At 41.8% G+C, this 17,214-nt stretch overlaps 3 protein-coding genes and 4 non-coding genes across 8 annotated transcripts; all 7 read left to right on the forward strand.

Moving 5' to 3' along the window:
• The first annotated feature begins 526 nt into the window (after positions 1 to 526).
• atp5if1b (ATP synthase inhibitory factor subunit 1b) lies at positions 527 to 2,328 on the forward strand. The gene is made up of 3 exons (XM_084683266.1): positions 527 to 686; positions 1,347 to 1,459; positions 1,761 to 2,328. Exons 1-3 carry the CDS (start codon positions 618 to 620, stop codon positions 1,900 to 1,902), a joined length of 324 nt encoding a protein of 107 aa, XP_084539392.1. The 5' UTR covers positions 527 to 617; the 3' UTR covers positions 1,903 to 2,328.
• A 669-nt stretch (positions 2,329 to 2,997) lies between these two features.
• rpl13a (ribosomal protein L13a) lies at positions 2,998 to 5,764 on the forward strand. Its single transcript, XM_084677272.1, has 7 exons — positions 2,998 to 3,081; positions 3,765 to 3,837; positions 4,057 to 4,122; positions 4,324 to 4,425; positions 4,691 to 4,776; positions 5,254 to 5,313; positions 5,509 to 5,764. The coding sequence occupies exons 1-7, from the start codon at positions 3,061 to 3,063 to the stop codon at positions 5,716 to 5,718; spliced, it is 618 nt and encodes a 205-aa protein (XP_084533398.1). The 5' UTR covers positions 2,998 to 3,060; the 3' UTR covers positions 5,719 to 5,764.
• Positions 3,588 to 3,670, forward strand: LOC146299876 (small nucleolar RNA Z195/SNORD33/SNORD32 family). Its single transcript, XR_014744448.1, has one exon. It is a non-coding gene; the product is annotated as a small nucleolar RNA Z195/SNORD33/SNORD32 family (small nucleolar RNA).
• On the forward strand, positions 4,164 to 4,246 carry LOC146299877 (small nucleolar RNA Z195/SNORD33/SNORD32 family). The gene has a single exon (XR_014744459.1). It is a non-coding gene; the product is annotated as a small nucleolar RNA Z195/SNORD33/SNORD32 family (small nucleolar RNA).
• On the forward strand, positions 4,496 to 4,568 carry LOC146299878 (small nucleolar RNA SNORD50). Its single transcript, XR_014744294.1, has one exon. It is a non-coding gene; the product is annotated as a small nucleolar RNA SNORD50 (small nucleolar RNA).
• Positions 5,067 to 5,149, forward strand: LOC146299879 (small nucleolar RNA Z195/SNORD33/SNORD32 family). Its single transcript, XR_014744470.1, has one exon. It is a non-coding gene; the product is annotated as a small nucleolar RNA Z195/SNORD33/SNORD32 family (small nucleolar RNA).
• A 222-nt stretch (positions 5,765 to 5,986) lies between the features above and the next one.
• Positions 5,987 to 15,670, forward strand: LOC146299880 (heterogeneous nuclear ribonucleoprotein R-like). 2 transcript variants are annotated; one of them, XR_014731736.1, is made up of 13 exons: positions 5,987 to 6,128; positions 7,010 to 7,167; positions 7,286 to 7,404; positions 7,633 to 7,740; positions 7,879 to 7,992; positions 8,209 to 8,385; positions 8,960 to 9,095; positions 9,474 to 9,679; positions 10,110 to 10,259; positions 10,446 to 10,567; positions 10,691 to 11,247; positions 12,672 to 12,791; positions 14,220 to 15,670. XR_014731736.1 is itself a non-coding variant. In XM_084677285.1 (11 exons), exons 2-11 carry the CDS (start codon positions 7,014 to 7,016, stop codon positions 11,313 to 11,315), a joined length of 1,911 nt encoding a protein of 636 aa, XP_084533411.1. In that variant the 5' UTR covers positions 5,987 to 6,128; positions 7,010 to 7,013; the 3' UTR covers positions 11,316 to 12,061. The 2 variants fall into 2 exon arrangements, 1 of the variants encoding a protein (XP_084533411.1); XM_084677285.1 differs by lacking the exons at positions 12,672 to 12,791; positions 14,220 to 15,670 and having other exon boundaries at positions 10,691 to 12,061.
• The last annotated feature ends 1,544 nt before the right edge of the window (positions 15,671 to 17,214 follow it).

Consider the following 17,214-nt stretch of genomic DNA (forward strand, 5'->3'; position numbering starts at 1 on the left):
CTGTCCTCATTCAGATTTTTTCATGGACGTAAGTGACACGTGACGTTGGTTTAATTTTCTCTATAAATATATGGGCCTGAATTTTAAAGTCAATTGTGTGATAAAGAAGCTACTTTTGATCATATACATATAAACATGTATAAATGTCTGATAGATATGCTTTTGATCGGCAAACAACACGGAGTTACTCTACGACGTAGTGCGTGCTGCGTAACAATAGGTGTGTTCGACTTCATGCAGCCGGCTGACTTGAAGCTGAGAATGCCATTGGCTGCTTCAAGTCAGCCGGGCTGCAGGCGACGCCGGCGCTGCATGAAGTCGAACGCACCTTATGGTTCTTATGTTGGAACATACCATTCAGCAGGGGTCACTTATTTGTAAGCTTTACAGCTACCGCTATTGATCAAATTCAGGATCCTGGCATAAGTTAAATTACAGTAGGAATACTTAAGAAACGACCCAGACTGTAAAAAAGGACACTTTTAAATAATTAATTACACAATTACAAAGCCCTGTGCTCGCTGTACGCACCCACTGTTGTCTAATGGAAAGGTCATATTTCGGTGTATTTTGGTTGACAAGGGCAAACCAGTCAGTGGTATGTTTCAGAACGAAAAATGGCAAGATTTCTGAGGCCTAACGTTAGGAGCTTCCTCGCCACACAGCTAAGGATGTCATCCGACCAGGTAAATTGAATATGTAATAGTGACATTTCTCTGTCACTATAAGTCTAAAGTCTAAGATCTTTGGCGTTCAGATAATCCACACCATTGCCCTCAACTTCTTCAGAGGATTTTTTTTTTCTTCATTCTTATAAACATATTATAGTATATAGCGTAAGGCCTACTTACCTTTTAGCAATGCGTATTTAATCTCCGTATTGGTTCAATATAACCATTTCTTAATGGCAAGTGGCAACATTGTTCAAGGATAGCATAAACATATATACATAAACACGTTGTAGCCATAGGCAGATTTTCTTTGGGCTTGACGTTTCATTAGACAACACTGTTCTGGAGTGAATGCCTCCCCGTGAATGGATGTTGCCAATTGTAGCTCACAATAGTGTCGCTTTTGAGAGCATTATTCTCGTCAATTCTGGTATAACTATACAATTTGGTATAACATTACATAATCAGTTTCTTACTGTTAAAAGTATAGCCTAGCAGCTAAGAATGTCACACCCTACTTCCTAATTGTGAAATCATGTCCATAGTGAAAGGAGCCTATTTGAAGGACAAAGAAATGAAAGGGCAAATATGCTCAAGATAGCCTGTGTGCTAAACAGTATGTAATTGTGATCATATTCGGTATATTCATTGGATGTTATCTTTCCCATGATTCAGCTGGGTGAGCTGGGCAAAGGTGCAGGGAAGGGAGGAGGAGGTGGAGGATCAATCAGGGAGGCAGGAGGAGCCATGGGGAAGAAGCAGGTTGCTGAGGAGGAAATGTACTTCAGGTGAGGGTGACTCCGTTTTCCAGACCTGATATTGCTTGCTTTTTGGGCCCCTTACAACAATGTCAAAGTCCCTAAATGTAATTCCAGACCCTTAGTGGACCTGCTATTGGTTTTTCCTGATTCCTATTCCCCCTGAGTAGGATATTTTATTCAAACATAGTAAAGTCATCACAGACCGTAACCTAACAGTAACTGTAGCTAGAGGTAAATAGGAAAATGTACTGTTGTGCTAGTAGCATTTAGCTTGTTTTGACATGCTACCTGTCCTTACACATTCTCCCCATCTCCCCTCCCTCTGTAGACGCAAAGAGCAGGAGCAGCTAGCTGCTCTGAAGCAGCACCACCAAGAGGAGATTGACCATCACAAGAAAGAGATTGAGCGTCTGCAACGAGAGATTGACCGCCACAAGGGAAAGATCCGAAAGCTGAAACATGATGACTGAGACTGTGGAAAAAACCCCAACAAAGCTCTTTATCTATTGTTTGACAAAGCTATCTAACAATCATGATGTGAAGCTCTGTCATTCTTGATTGCCAAAGTCCTTAGTAAATTGCTTGCAATGCACTCCAAAGCTTTTCCAGTGAATGTGCGGTTGAATGTCCAAAATGCTTGAGTTTTTTTAAATTGCAATCATTCAAGGTGGTTGGCATCCTCAGATTTGACCTTATTGTGTGCTCTCATTCATATTTATGACTTGGAATGTAGACATGTAATTAAAGGAACGGAAAGGGATGTTTTACAGAAAAAAGGAAAGATAGATCAAATTACATTATTGCCTTTTATTGAAACTTTCAAAGTAGCCTACTCAATATCTGCATGCAAGTGTTCAACTATGACTGCTATGAAATAAAAAAGTATCAGAGACTAAGTTGTGTGATGCTTGTGTAAGGGTTACAAGTCATTCATATATTCAGGGTCTATCTACTAAAGATATATTTACAATGTTTACACAGTTAACTACTTAAATATTTGTGTTACACAGTTACTATATGGTTACGATAATCTACTTCTGTGGTTTCCTGACATTTACCTTAGTTTAAGTTCTGTTAACGTTTGATGAGCAACATGTGAGCGAGAGAAAAGGAAGTGTTCAGGCGGTGACTGATGAAGTGTGGTGAAAAAACAAAGTGCCGTTATAAGAAAGTAATCTGTCTCCATCTGGCTGTCTCTTCTTATTACGAGTGATCCAACCACGAGTGAACCCTCACGTTACACTTGTCTAAACTGTTGATAAGGTTACTAATAGTTCACAAAATAGGTTACACCTGTCTCTATTTGAAAGAATCAAAAGTTTCTTTCCAGAGAGCGGAATATTTGTTGTATATAACGTCACAGAAGTCACGTTAAATTTGATCAATTTGGCACATTTGAGAAATGATCGTTTGGATCAATCAATTATCAACAATCATTGTCAGTTCTCCCTTTCATTTACACAATGAAAATTACGTTCCTCATTCTGTCCAGAGGGTGGCTACAAAACTATGCAAGTCTAATATGAAATCTCTACACATCCTTCGAAGAAGGGTGACAACGTCGTCACTTCCGCAAAACCCCTGTCTTTTACGGCAGGCCAACCCGTCTGTCTTTCTTTTCGCACATCATGGCGGACCGGTTCAATAAGGTGTGTGAGAGCGCTACGTTTAACTTATTTCTTACATGAAGAATAAATGGCTAAGATACACCTTTGCGTATATGGTTGCTTAGCCTATTATTGGAACTTTCGTGTTGGCGAAGTTTTGTGATTTTTACCAGAACTGATCGTCTTTTCTGACAAAAACTGGATGTCACGCTTTGGTCTGCCACAACGTTAGCCGGACATGCCTCACAATCATGGCAGCCCTGCTACTGGGCTATGTAAACGATAGCAAGCTAGGAACTAGCACGGGCCTCAAATAATTATTCAAAAATGTGTATGCTGAAACTTGTGCACGGTTTGTGATTTTAAATCACTTGTCATTGATATGCGTATTTTTTATTTATAAACTTTCATGCCACTCCGTGATTGACCGATCCAACTGCCTTTTTGTTCCCCTGGCCTTTTCCACTCGTGCTCGCTAATTTATCCACATGTGCTGTAAAGAATAATGGTTGTTGCCAGGGAATTATACGTACATTTAGACTTTGCTTATTGTCAGTGATGATAACCACAGTTAAGTATTCGAGTTTTACGACCATGAGAATACTTTACATGCACTACCATCTGAGACATGAGCAAATCGTTCGCATACTAGCTGCGCATCCAAATGGCCTCTTGGAAACCCGAAGATTTCTGCAATTAAACGCATATATTTTATCACCTGCCAGGTTCTGCTGCTAGATGGCAGAGGCCATCTACTCGGGCGTCTTGCCGCCATCGTGGCCAAGCAGGTCCTACTCGGTAAGTGTTATTCTCATTGAACAAGTCGTTTAATCAAAAGGCCTGTATGACTTAACAATATGGGCAAATAACCTATAGCTGTCAGTGATGATATTTTATCTCCCTTGTCTGAATTAAAATGAGGAACTTAATATCTGAGCTGCTGGTTACTGGACTGTTTTTTGTAATGTACCAATTCTGTAAACCAAGTAAGTCACTGTTTTCCCTAACTTATTCCAGGTCACAAGGTGGTGGTCGTCAGATGTGAGGGCATCAACATCTCTGGCAACTTCTATCGTAATAAGCGTAAGTTGTTCTAGTTATGTATTTTGGGATTTCTCTAGAGAATTGTCAGTGATGATTACCACAGTTAAATCTTTGAGTTTAACGACCATGAGATTACGTAACATGCACTACCATCTGAGACAAAGAGGCATGAATGCTTTATTAAGTAATAAGTAGATTTAAGGTATGTAATTTAACACTTGTACCCATGTTTCTGAACAGTGAAGTACTTGGCTTTCCTGCGTAAGAGGATGAACACCAACCCTTCCCGGGGACCATACCACTTCAGAGCTCCAAGTAGGATCTTCTGGAGGACTGTCAGGGGTGAGTCCACTGTTTCACATCGGTTGATAGTTTGCCATCTACCATAGTATTGCCCAGGTAAGGCGTTGCTTGACACTGATGAACCCTATCCCGAAACTGATCCATCTTCTGATGAGACAATTTACGGATCTGATTACTGAGTTGAGTTTGGGCAATGCCATCTGTGTGTGCATGCATGAGCAACTAGTAGATGGGGAAAATATTAGCTTTTAGATTAATGTTGTGAATGTCCTAGTCACGTTTTACTGCCCTTTAACCCCAACAGGCATGCTCCCTCACAAAACCAAGAGGGGACAGGCTGCTCTGGAGAGGCTGAAGGTGTTTGACGGTATCCCCCCTCCCTATGACAAGGTGAATGATGCATCAACCCCACACAACAAGCAGGGCCTGAATCTGATATCTCTATAGCTCAGCTAGTTGGCCCACAGAAAGTGTATACGTGGTTACAGCTGTTGTAATTTTAAGCTGGTACACAACTATTATCTAAATTTATTTTGGGGGAGTCAGAAGCTAAGTTTTTTAATTTAGTATTAAGAAAAAGTAGTTGGTAGCATCACAAATCATATTTGTGAAGTCAAGTTACTGCTGATTCTATCAGCAACTCTGTTACATTATTTGTTACTATTATTTAGACTTTGCTTATTGTCGGTGATGATTACCACAGTTAAGTATTTGAGTTTCACGACCATGAGAATACTTTACATGCACTACCATCTGAGACTTAAGCAAATAGTATTAAATGCCACTTAACTGAGACAAGCTCGGGTACCATCCACATTTGGTGGACCAGCCATTTGCTCCAGGGCCTGACGCTGTTTTGTTCCACAGAGGAAGCGTATGGTCGTCCCAGCCGCCCTTAAGATCGTGCGTCTGAAGCCCACTCGCAAGGTAAATCTTAGTGCCTAATCTAGATGTTTCTTTCTTACCATGACTCTGATTTAAGTTGCATGATTATTGGTTGTCTGCATATACGTTTGCTAGTGCGCTCAATTTAACATGACTTGCACAGCACAACTTGCAATGCATAATTGTTCACTCATGCTAAAATAAATTTATTTTCTAACCACACTGCTTTTCTCCTAGTTTGCCCTTCTTGGACGTCTGGCCCATGAGGTCGGTTGGAAGTACCAGGCTATCACAGCCACCCTGGAAGAGAAGAGGAAAGAGAAGGCCAAGATCCGGTACACCAAGGTGAAGACCCAGATCAAGCTGAAAAAAGTGGCAGAGAAGAACGTGGAGAGCAAGATCGCAAAGTACACTGATGTGCTGAAACAGTATGGTGTACTTGTCTGAGCTGGTTTCTGGTGGCCAATAAAATAATAAATGTTTATAGAAAGTGTTTAATGTATTTGGTTTGCTTGTGTTTTTGGTTTGGGCAGTTGCACTTGGCCTATAATAAAGGCATATATTAAAAAAAATAATGCTTATCAACTGAACAGTCCAACTGCACTGACTTCGGCCCTATTACAAGTAAGTCGCCCAACAAGCAACCCCCTGCAAAGTGCCGACGGAAACCCCGTACATGAGTACGTGCGCGCGAATGGAATCGGGTTGGATTTACCAGGAGGAACTCATGAACGAGCACTAAGCTGTCAGTCTCCGGTTTACAGACCCAAATAAAGAGGGGAAGGTCCACTTAACAATATTGTATGCATTTTGATAACTCATAATTTTATTTTGTTGCAACTGGCTCAAGTGTAACGGTAAGTTTGTTTCCTAAAATAGCATTTGCATACTGTAAATTGTTCCATGTATTTAAAACAACGTTGCGTTTGGAAAGAAAGATGGGCTCAGTTTTGGGACGAAGAAGGCCATGGCATTATTAGTACAATAATTTAAGCGTATTGGTACTACTGTATTAGCCACTAACCATTTATACGTGTTTTTTTAACCGTTACAATATAATGAGGCTCTTCAAATTTAACATCAGTTGGCCAGCTTGTAGAGAAGTGTGGGTAATGTAGGGGGCGGGTCGGCTCTATGTTTACAGTCCAACGTTAGTCAAGGCGTTCTAGACAGCCAGGCCTTGTGTCTAGATTGCTAAACCATGGCGTTACCATGACGAATTAGTCGGTGCAGGTCTTATGATCACACTGTTTCTCCCGTTGTTTTCGCTGAACAACGTTATTTCGTACAGGAGACATTAGCACAGTACTAGCCTCTAACTTTATATCCACATAATATTAGCCTTGCCAGGTGCAAATTTAGCCTACCTCTCATTTTTGACGTCACCCCAGTTCCCGCCAGGAATCATGCTTGTTTGTCCCAAAACACTAGGCCGACTTGTGGTGCCCATCTGTCTAGGACGTAGCACGACAAATTCCAATGCAATACCTGCTACGGTTTGTTAATGGCAAAATAATTAGTGGAATCCTTGTATTCTGTTCTGTCTCAACAACGTGTTATCTATAGTCATGCAATTAATTGACAAAATCCCAACCCGTAAAATTGAGCAGTTATATATAGTTCATTAAAATAGAAGTGTTCATGCAATGCTCATAAAATAATAACCAATTAACCCAGCCACTCAAAAGAACCACCTCTATTTACAAATGGATAACTTGTGACCTCTCTCTGGCCCTAGGAGAATGGCTGCAGAGGTGAATGGCAATTCAACTCTGTTGAAGGAGGAAGAGGAGCCCATGGATGTCAGTGCCACACACACACAGAACTACCAGACCCTGCTCGATGCCGGGCTTCCTCAAAAAGTGGCAGAAAGCCTGGATGACATATTTCAGACTGGTAAGTGAGTGCTAACGCCAACTCTATAAAACCTTTGTATAAACAAATCAATGTAATGTATCTCTTGCTGAATCTCTCTGTCTATCTCTCTCTTCCCCTCATTCCCCCTTTTTCTCAGGGCTGGTGGCCTATGCTGACCTGGATGAGAGGGCCATTGATGCCCTAAGGGAGTTCAATGAGGAGGGGGCCCTGGCCGTCATTCTGCAGTTTAAGGAGAGTGACCTGTCACATGTCCAGGTGAGTTTGCCTCAACCCCCATCCTCCACAGTACTCCATTTAAAAAAGATTCTGTCCTCCAGAGCAAAATCAATTTACTGTCTCTCAGAGTACGCAGAAGGATGTCCTTCCATTCATCCACCGTTTTGCTCTGTGAATAGCTTATGTCTTATGGCATTTACTCCAGGTAAGATATACTGTCTTTCATCATTATTGTACATCATTAGTGTCTGTGTCTGTCTCTCCCAGAACAAGAGTGCGTTTCTCTGTGGTGTGATGAAGACATACAGACAAAGAGAAAAACAAGGAAGCAAAGTTCAAGAATCCACAAAGGGCCCAGATGAGTCCAAGATCAAGGTGACAAAAAGTGAAATACAGTGAAAGAAGTGCTAAAACTACTGTCAAATGCAGTTGATTAGTTTAGTTCTATTGAGTTAAGATGCAGACGTACATGGTCTCTGTGTGAATCCTTTCTGTCATTGATTTCCTTTCCAGGCTCTTCTGGAGCGAACAGGATACACTCTGGATGTGACCACAGGACAGAGGAAGTACGGAGGACCTCCCCCAGACGAGGTGTACACTGGAACACAGCCCGGGGTCGGGACAGAGGCAAGGGGAAATTTTTTGTTATGGTCAAAGACAGTTTTTTTCTGTTGTTCAAAGTCACAACTTGAACACTTTTAAGGTTGTTTTCACTTGGTTATGGAACTTCTGTACTGTCTATACTCCATTGCAATTTCATTCCACAATTCATAAAAAATAACCGACTTCCAATCTAACTCAGCTTGGGAAGTTAAACTTTTCCGTTCTCTTTGGCCGCTGCAGGTGTTTGTGGGTAAGATCCCCAGAGACCTGTATGAAGATGAGCTGGTGCCTCTGTTTGAGAAGGCCGGGCCGATCTGGGACCTGCGTCTGATGATGGACCCTCTCTCGGGTCAGAATCGGGGCTACGCCTTCATCACCTTCTGCAACAAGGACGCCGCACAAGAGGCTGTCAAACTCGTAAGACATGCCATTAAGACATCCTCTTGCATGGATAGGATGGGCCATTAACTAATGGTCCCCCCCATTACAGATATGGCACAATACAAATGTCGACTTACCCTAAAACAAACCCAGTTATTACACATCAACAGAGTACCAAAGTCTGGAGATCGTCACTACTTTTATAAATGAGACACAGGATCTGCTTTAACCATCACACAACAGTCCAAATCACTTTTGATGATATTTAAATAGGGTCATGCTTATATTAACTTTTAGGACCTTAAATGTATTGTTTATCGAAATACTAGTGGAACAACCCAAACCTAAGGTTTTTGGTTAAGGTTAGGTTAGTGATTGGATTGGATGATTATTTGTTGTTAGGCTAGCACCACTTAACCACATTTAAAGGCAGTCCATTGATACAGAGTGCCCTAACATATGCCTTTTAACTTGACTGAAGTCTGGCAGACAGTGTGGTCTATTTGTGGTTCATGTGTGATTTCTTCAATGTTTTGACTGTGCATGAATTGGCTACATGTTTTGTGCAACATTTTAATAATTTTTTTTGTCAACCTTTTTTTGTTTTTAGTGTGATAATTATGAAATCCGGTCAGGTAAATACCTGGGTGTCTGCATCTCTGTCGCAAACAATCGACTCTTTGTTGGCTCAATTCCAAAGAATAAGACAAGAGAGAGCATATTGGAAGATTTCAGCAAAGTTACAGGTTAGAGAAAGATCATAGTTAAAATTTCTACATATATTGTTTGCAATCAACTGTGATTTATTAAAAATATTGTCTGAGGAGACTAACAATCGAATCATAAAAAGAAGTGTTATACAAACTCTTATCTATCCGAAAGTGTTGATAGAATGCCTGGGTACACCAACTGGATGTATAGTGTTGTCATACCTGCATTGCCTCTTCCTTATATGTTATGTGTTGCCCTATGTCAAATCCAGCCTTGTATATGCACACATTAATCTTAATGTCACATACCTGTTCTGGGATAGAGTGCCACACTTGACAGCTGTTGAGGTAGTTAATCTCCTGACTGGGCGAGAGATTTAAAAATACATAAATACTTGTCCATTCCTCCACCAGAGGGCCTCATGGAGGTGATCCTCTACCACCAGCCTGACGACAAGAAGAAGAACAGGGGCTTCTGCTTCCTGGAGTATGAGGACCACAAGACCGCCGCCCAGGCCCGCCGTCGCCTGATGAGTGGCAAGGTCAAGGTGTGGGGGAACCCGGTGACAGTGGAATGGGCAGACCCGGTGGAGGAACCAGACCCAGGGATCATGGCCAGGGTGAGGTCCGAGTCACTGAAACTTGGCTCTGGCCCCTTTAAAAACACTGACCCCATTAAAAACACAAGGACCACAAAACCAGATGAGAGGCCAGAGAATCAAATCCTTGAGAGAGAACAGTCTGAAAAGCAGTTAATAATATTTAATTGACTGAAATTACACTGAGGAGAATTGTGTGATGATTCAGTACCAAGAAAAGCCCATCACTGCACGGAACAGACTCCCTCGACTCATCAAACACAATTAGGCCTACATGTTTTACAAGCCATGCTTTTGCAAGCTGTAATGGCATATATGCCACTGTGCCTCGGATATTAATATCCCACTTGAAAAAATCGTTTTTCTCATTGCCCCTTCTCACCCCCATGTTCATCCTTCCTCTTCCTGTGTGGTGATCTGTCTCTCTTATACTGTGTTGGTGTGCTGTCAGGTGAAGGTGCTGTTTGTGAGGAACCTAGCCACCCCTGTCACAGAGGAGCTCCTAGAGAAGACCTTCTCCCACTTTGGGAAGCTGGAGAGAGTCAAGAAGCTGAAGGACTATGCCTTTGTCCACTTTGAGGAGAGAGACGCTGCTGTTAAGGTGTGTACTTCTGTCTTTGTGAATCTGTAACTGTGTGTGTAAATTAGCATATGTACTAAGTAAGTATGTGTGTGTTTGTTTGTGTGTGTGTGTGTAGCAAGTATGTGCGCCTGTCAATGTGTTGAAATTCTCTCTCGGAAAAAGTCACTGGATGTCAACCCCTCTCTAATGTCCACCAATGTCCAGGCCATGCAGGAGATGAATGGGAAGGAGCTGGAGGGGGAGGAGATTGAGATTGTCCTGGCGAAGCCTCCAGACAAGAAGAAGAAGGAGCGTCAAGCCCAGAGACAGCCCCCGAGGACTGCAGGGTGAGTTCTGAATACACCTCGTACCTCGCACTGTTATGGTTCATAAAAACAACAGTAAAGGCTATTGTTGTTCATTGTTTGTCCATCTTTTTGCTTTTTTATTTGTTGTTGCCGTTTTGTCAGGTATGACGACTACTACTACTACTCTCCCCCGCGCATGCCTCCTCCCATGAGGGGGCGTGGCCGAGGCGGGAGGGGGGGTGGGGGCTACGCCTACCCTCAGGATTACTATGGGTACGAGGACTACTACGACGATTACTACAGTTACGATTATCATGACTACAGAGGAAGCTATGACGATCCTTACTATAGCTATGATGACGTCTACTCTATAAGAGGGAGGGGGGGCAGGGTGAACCGGGGTGCTCCCTTACCCCCCAGGGGCAGAGGAGCGCCACCCCCTCGGGGCAGAGGCAGCTACGTCCAAAGGGGGTCTCCTATGGGGGTTCCCAGGGGAGGGCGTGGAGGGGGCCGCGGGACTCCTGGAGGCCCAGCTCAATTGCCCCGGGGTAGGGGCATCCGAGGGGCCCGGGGTAACCGAGGGGGCAACGTAGGGGGGAAGAGGAAAGCAGACGGCTACACCCAGCCTGACTCCAAACGCCGCCAGACCGCCAACCAGCAGAACTGGGGCTCCCAACCCATCGCCCAGCAACCACTGCAGCAGGGTGGCGACTACTCTGGTAACTATGGTTACAATAATGACAACCAGGAGTTTTACCAAGATTCTTATGGGCAACAATGGAAGTAGACTAAATACAAATGAACGGATTGGGCTGAGTGACATCAAGTTTTGATTGGCTGTGTACAAATCGACCAGTTATATTCACAAGACATCGTACAAAAAAAAGAAACTCAACTTGCATAATTTGACAAATCTACACACTTTGCGAAATATGGAATGATTGCACTTAAGTGTGGAGAAGACGATAAGTGTATATACACAAACTTGCTTCTTCAGTCTATTCCTTTGTTTTGCTTTGCTTGTGGTATCTGGACATTTACACTTTAAAAGCAAAATTGCTATCTTATTCCTTTTGAAAGTTACATTTAAAAATATTGTTGACTCATGTTTTTTACTGGGGGAAGAACTGGATGATCATGACTACCATTCATTTAATGACCTGCTCTAAACCACCGCCCCCTTTCCCTTTTAGACTAAGCCCATCCCTATTTTCTTTAAGACATAGCACTTGCTTGTATATAATGGCTTTAAGATAATGGCTTTATTTCAAGTTGATTTGCATAAGTGGGTACAAGAAGAGAGGTAGATAGTGCCTTTTTCTTGTAGTGAGACAGTAACATTGCAGTTGTATGTTTACCATTTGTCTAGGTAGAGTAATTGTGTTTTTATAAAAGTGTTACTACAGTTTTAAAGCTGCCCATTTAAACTACAGGTCTGGCAAATCCTTGATCTGCGAGACAATTTGTTCTTTGATGTTATTTGTATTTATAAATTGTTCTTGTTACATTTCAATAAAACTCAACCATACTCCATTCAGTTATACGAAATTTTCAAATTCAGTTGTGTCATCATGACATACTTTGATCTGACCAGTTTTGACCGACCAAATGTCTTGGCAAATTACACTTTGAAGACAACCAACCAATAACAGCATATTGAGGAAACAGTTTACTTGACTGCGGTTGTGATTGCAGTTTTAACTGACCATTGTACACTCAGCACAACCTGATACACCTGGAAGCATTACAGTCTTGAAATCAACATTTGGCACTATGATATTGACTGCTGGAAGACCCCAAAAAAGGATGTTTCAACCACTGCAAATCTATTAGTGTGACATCATATCTTGCAGATGTTGACTATTTGGCTGAATTATGGAGCAAAAGTAATCCTCAAAGACACGGACCACCATTTCTGTACGCCCTACATGTCCTTGAGCTCTCTGGTTTTCAGTTTCCAAAACATTGGCTTTCTCATGTTTGGCTAGCTTCCCCCCCCCCCCCCTTCTTTTTTTGTACTTTAAGTACAATTGATTTATCTGCTGTTTTGAAAGACCACATTCAAGTTCCTTTTTTTTTGTATTGCTTTTTTCCCTTTTGTTTAGTTGTTTGAAGTTTCTCCCTTCTATCTCGAACCACTCAGGTGACGCCGGAGGCACGGGTCAGGGCATGGCGGCGCATGAGTGAGTCACGTGAGGAACACATCGTTTCTCTGCTGTGTTCTTCATCATCCCCGCCTCCCCCTCCTCCTCCCATACCAAGGGTGAGCCTTGTTTACCTCTTCGCCGCTACACTTGAGCAGCACTGAGTGCTCCTCCTCTCCTCCTCTCTTCCTCTCCTCTTCCTCCACTCCTGAGCCTCAGCCTGCTTCACGTTCATTTTAGTTCCAGTAGAGGAAGAGGAAGTTCTGTAAAACCTGGTGTTCTTTCAGTGTCAGTGGAGATTTTCATTGTTGAAATCAGTTAAATGGTTTCTTAATTATAAAATTCATCTGACTGTGTCTGGGGAAACTGGACAAATCACCAGTCTGTCTCTAGACTTCAGTTGCAGAGCTCCAATGGAACACTGTGCCTCTTCTGACATAGGGTACTTTTCAATAGTAGTATTCAACCGTTTTCAATAAAAAGCCTGTACAGGGTTGGGTTTCATGTGAAACTGAATAGTTTACACTTGACCTAAACATATGAACCAAACATATGAACACCTTTGTGTAAAGAAATTGATGCGACAAATAGTTTGAGACTTCATAAAAAATTATAGTTCAATTCAAGTTCAGAATCTACATCAGCCTCTTTGTCAATTGGATCAGTATGGTCTGAAATAAAGGTCTTGCACCATAACACGTCATCCAGATGTGCCTTGAAGCCCACAGCCCTGGAGGCAAGTGAATCACATTCACACCCTCATCTTTATAGGAATTAACCTTTTCAGATGGAATTCATCTAAAATGTTAAATGAAATGGGGGTTTTACATGACCTTCTTCACCCCCTTCCCTGTGGGTGGGGAAGCTTGGGGGCCAAAGCGTGTTTGGCATGTGGGTTTCAACATCAACTCAATCAAGAAATGTAGTTCTCTGCTAATTCTTCTCCCTTTCTACAGTACCAGAATGCCCTGAGGTAATTTCTTATTCCAGCTATATTCAGCATCTCCATATTCATTAGCTATGACCCTTCTCTGATTTGAAGTCAGGAAATATTTTATGTAACCAAGATAACATGCCCTGTGGCAGTTTCTTGACAACCCTGACAGCTCAACACTTTCCCATTGACGTGCAAAACTTGATTATTCATCCATTTGCCAATTCTGTTGTATCTTAACAGCAGTGCATTACAGTAACAGTATTCCTTAAACAAGGCAGTGTTTTTAAACTTGACGCATTGTTAAAGAGACTGTGGTGTAAGGAAATACATTCTTGCCATGTCCACATTGCTTACCTAGTTTAGAATTTATTATAATAACTCAACTAGACTAACTAAACTGAATACGTCAGAAGCAATAAGCAGTAATGAGAGGTTCAGCAATCAAGAAATGCAGAAGTACTCCTGTACCCAAGATCATTTTCTAATCTCTGATGTCTTTCTCAAAACAAACAAAAAAAAGAAAACTTCAGATGGCTTCCTAAGCAAGTGACGTAAGTACTTCCTTAAATTAACTCCTTCCTCTTGTCACTTAACTTTATCTACCAATCAGGAAGTGCGTGTGTGGTGGAGGGCCCCCGACCCTGCCTTCTCACCACTCAGTGGGGCTTCAGAGGCTGTGCTGAGGATGTCTGGGGTAAGGAAGGTGAAAGACGCAATGGATGGATTTCTTTTAGATCCAAAAGCCTCTCTTCTGTCCCTGTCCTCTTCTCTCCCCTAATCCAGGTGTCAGTCTTGATACTCGTGGGAATCAGTTGGTGAACGCAGGCGGCAGACTCTGGGCTTAGGTAAGGAAGACCCCATCACAATATAGGTTTTACGCAACTGGTAGGAAAGAAGCTCCTACCTTTGAGAAAGAAACACGTTACATCTGTGGTCCCTGATGTAGTTGTACCTATTGTACAGTAGTACCATAAAACACCTATGTCCAAATTGTATGTACAGTACCAGTCAAAAGTTTTGACTGGTACTGTATTACAATTTCAAGCCATTACGCGTCAAAGTGCTTTGATAGTTGAGCATTCACAATGCAGTATTTTAGAGAGTTTTAATTGGTGCAGTATAGCGCATCATGAAATGACAATGCTGGACCACTGACACATAACCATCTGTCAAAAGCTATGGTGTTCTGAAGTGTAGTGACACCAATATTAATGGCTTTGATTCCACCCTGGTGCATTTTGTCTCCCTCCCATTATAAATCGTCTAATTTATTTTTGTTCAGGATCATGCAACTTGTCTCAATGTAATCATTTTGCTGCCCCAGAATTAATTTGCTTGCGTAATAATCAGCCTTAGCTGCTTCTAGTTATACACAAGTACAAGGAAAAATTTAACAAAATTCTGTCATGCCACATTCATAGTTCCATTAATATTGTAAACCCTAGAGGCATTTTAGTTTTGAAGATGTTTCCTGAAAATGTTTTTTTTTTTTTTCATTTTGAAAAGTCATGCATGGAATATGAGTAGGAATTGACGATCCCTATGTCCCTGTCTTGATCAGCTGTAATCTGGACCTCAGAATTAATTTGAGTTATGACTCACTCGGTTCGCTTGAGTTGAGCTGAAATTAATAAAAGCTCTGTAAATGTAGATGATGAATCTAGGTCAGACACAAGCAGAAATGGAGCTGCATCAGTTCTACACTGCTGCAAAGCTGTGACATATCATTTACTTCAGCTGGAGGGATATTCACTCTGCCCCATTCTCTTAGTTTTGCTTAAAATGACTCTATTGAGTACATTTCTCTGCGATCAGTCTAAGTTAGATCAAATTAAAGTCTTAATACTTAACTTTACTTAGGTCATCACTAACACTAAATGTATTGCTTTGATATTGGCTTATGGATCTTATGGATGATGTTAGTCCTGATCAAGTTGTGTTCTGCTCTAGCTCAAGTACTTAAAATGAAATAATTTTATGAAATATTTCATAAAACCATGGGTGCTCAAGCTAGATTGTACTAATATTCATGAATACAAATAAACCAGTTGATTGAACTCAGATATGTTATTGTGTGCTTATTGTGCAGTATGTTTCATAAACAAACTCTCCAATGATGTAAACGGGTCCTTAGGCATGACACTACTGGGGGATTTTGATCTGGGTTGGTTAAATCCCTCAGCATGGATTTTATTGACTCTCCATGGAGTTAGAGTCATTTACCACATGGGGGCAGTATTACACTGAGTTGATGTGAATGAGAAATTATCTTTATTCACTTCAAAGCAATTAGCATACCTCATTACTGTGTTGTAATTTTCCAATTGGGAAAAATTAATCAATTTAGAAAATGAATACATGTAATTACTAATTATGATTTTATAAGTGATGTCCGTCTATAGAAATTAAGCATGTGAATGGAAGGTGTCTCTTTTGACGAAAGTGAGCGTAACCTTAACTGCTAAATGGCCATTTGAGTTGAATCACCATACTTCTCTGATCCGTGTGCACTCACAGCACACAGGCAGCTGTGTACCTTTCATCCACAATGTGCTTCTTCCTTTTATTGTCTTGCCTCAATACCAGTTATCAATGGGCACCTTGTTTACTTACGTCCTTCAGTGAAAGAGCTTCAATTACCCACCCGTCGTCAACTTAAGCATTAAATATTCAAGTCATTCTGTTTAGATGAACGTGACAGCTTCAGCCCTCCTTGCAGTTCCTGTGGTTTGAAGTTCCAGCTCTGACTTTGGACTGAAGGAGATGTGGAGGACGTCCGCCCAACAAAGCTGCATTGAGTCAGTCTCCACCTTAGTGGTGAGGAGAGCAGCGCTCTGAGATGAGCCAACATGATTACGTGCTGGATTGTGTGGGCATTGTGTGTGTTTATTACGTGATTCATTTCAAGTGGTTCCAACTGGATCGCAAAGCGTTGCTTATCTTTGTAATTAAGGCTTGTGGAGTGTAGGATTGAGTGTGGGGGGCGCATGCATACACGCACACGCACTCCTGGCTGCTGGGGTCCTTTGAAACAGAAACCTGGAGTGATGTGCCTGTCTATCTACCTGCTTTAAGAGGGAGACCATGTCCACAGTCAACAGATGGGGAAGATCACTGTGACGGTTCATGATGAGTTTTCATGGATCGCTATAATCACACAGTGAGTGAAAAGACCTTTATTGTGTGAACGCCTCCTCAAGACCTTGGCTTGAATGATCGAACCGTACCTCCACGCAGCCTCCCCCACAGTTTTGGACAGGGTCAGCCTTAGCACTGGAGTGTGTCTGTCAATGATGCTCCTCTGAGAGTAGCTATCAAAGAGATAGTCGATTTTTTACTGTTGTTCTCTTTTTTTTTGCTCTTTCGTCTAAAATTGTTGATGCTATCAATACATGGACAGAAGCAATCTGTGTCTGTGAGAATAAAGGTTTAAAGAAGCTTCTTGAATTGACACGTGTGGGAACAGAATAGCCCTTAACCTGCTGATAATCTGAGGCAGTAGAAATTGGTTTCAAAGGCGCTGCTTTCCAGCAGTGCTTAACCAATCCTTATATTTACCATGAATGGAAAATTATTTATGAAAAGTCAAAAGAACACAACTTTGT

This window comes from Hypomesus nipponensis, chromosome 3, assembly GCF_054491055.1.
Source record: "Hypomesus nipponensis isolate SF chromosome 3, ASM5449105v1, whole genome shotgun sequence".
NCBI classification, from domain to species: domain Eukaryota; kingdom Metazoa; phylum Chordata; class Actinopteri; order Osmeriformes; family Osmeridae; genus Hypomesus; species Hypomesus nipponensis.

Bases quoted from the DNA above. Each gene is read 5' to 3' on its own strand.
- atp5if1b (XM_084683266.1), top strand. From the start codon at position 618: ATGGCAAGATTTCTGAGGCCTAACGTTAGGAGCTTCCTCGCCACACAG. The intron at 687-1,346 runs GTAAATTGAATA...CCCATGATTCAG, and splicing joins TAAGGATGTCATCCGACCAG to CTGGGTGAGCTGGGCAAAGG. The intron at 1,460-1,760 runs GTGAGGGTGACT...CTCCCTCTGTAG, and splicing joins GAGGAGGAAATGTACTTCAG to ACGCAAAGAGCAGGAGCAGC.
- rpl13a (XM_084677272.1), top strand. From the start codon at position 3,061: ATGGCGGACCGGTTCAATAAG. The intron at 3,082-3,764 runs GTGTGTGAGAGC...ATCACCTGCCAG, and splicing joins TGGCGGACCGGTTCAATAAG to GTTCTGCTGCTAGATGGCAG. The intron at 4,777-5,253 runs GTGAATGATGCA...TTTGTTCCACAG, and splicing joins TCCCCCCTCCCTATGACAAG to AGGAAGCGTATGGTCGTCCC.
- LOC146299880 (XM_084677285.1), top strand. From the start codon at position 7,014: ATGGCTGCAGAGGTGAATGGCAATTCAACTCTGTTGAAGGAGGAAGAG. The intron at 7,168-7,285 runs GTAAGTGAGTGC...CCTTTTTCTCAG, and splicing joins GGATGACATATTTCAGACTG to GGCTGGTGGCCTATGCTGAC. The intron at 10,568-10,690 runs GTGAGTTCTGAA...CCGTTTTGTCAG, and splicing joins CAGCCCCCGAGGACTGCAGG to GTATGACGACTACTACTACT.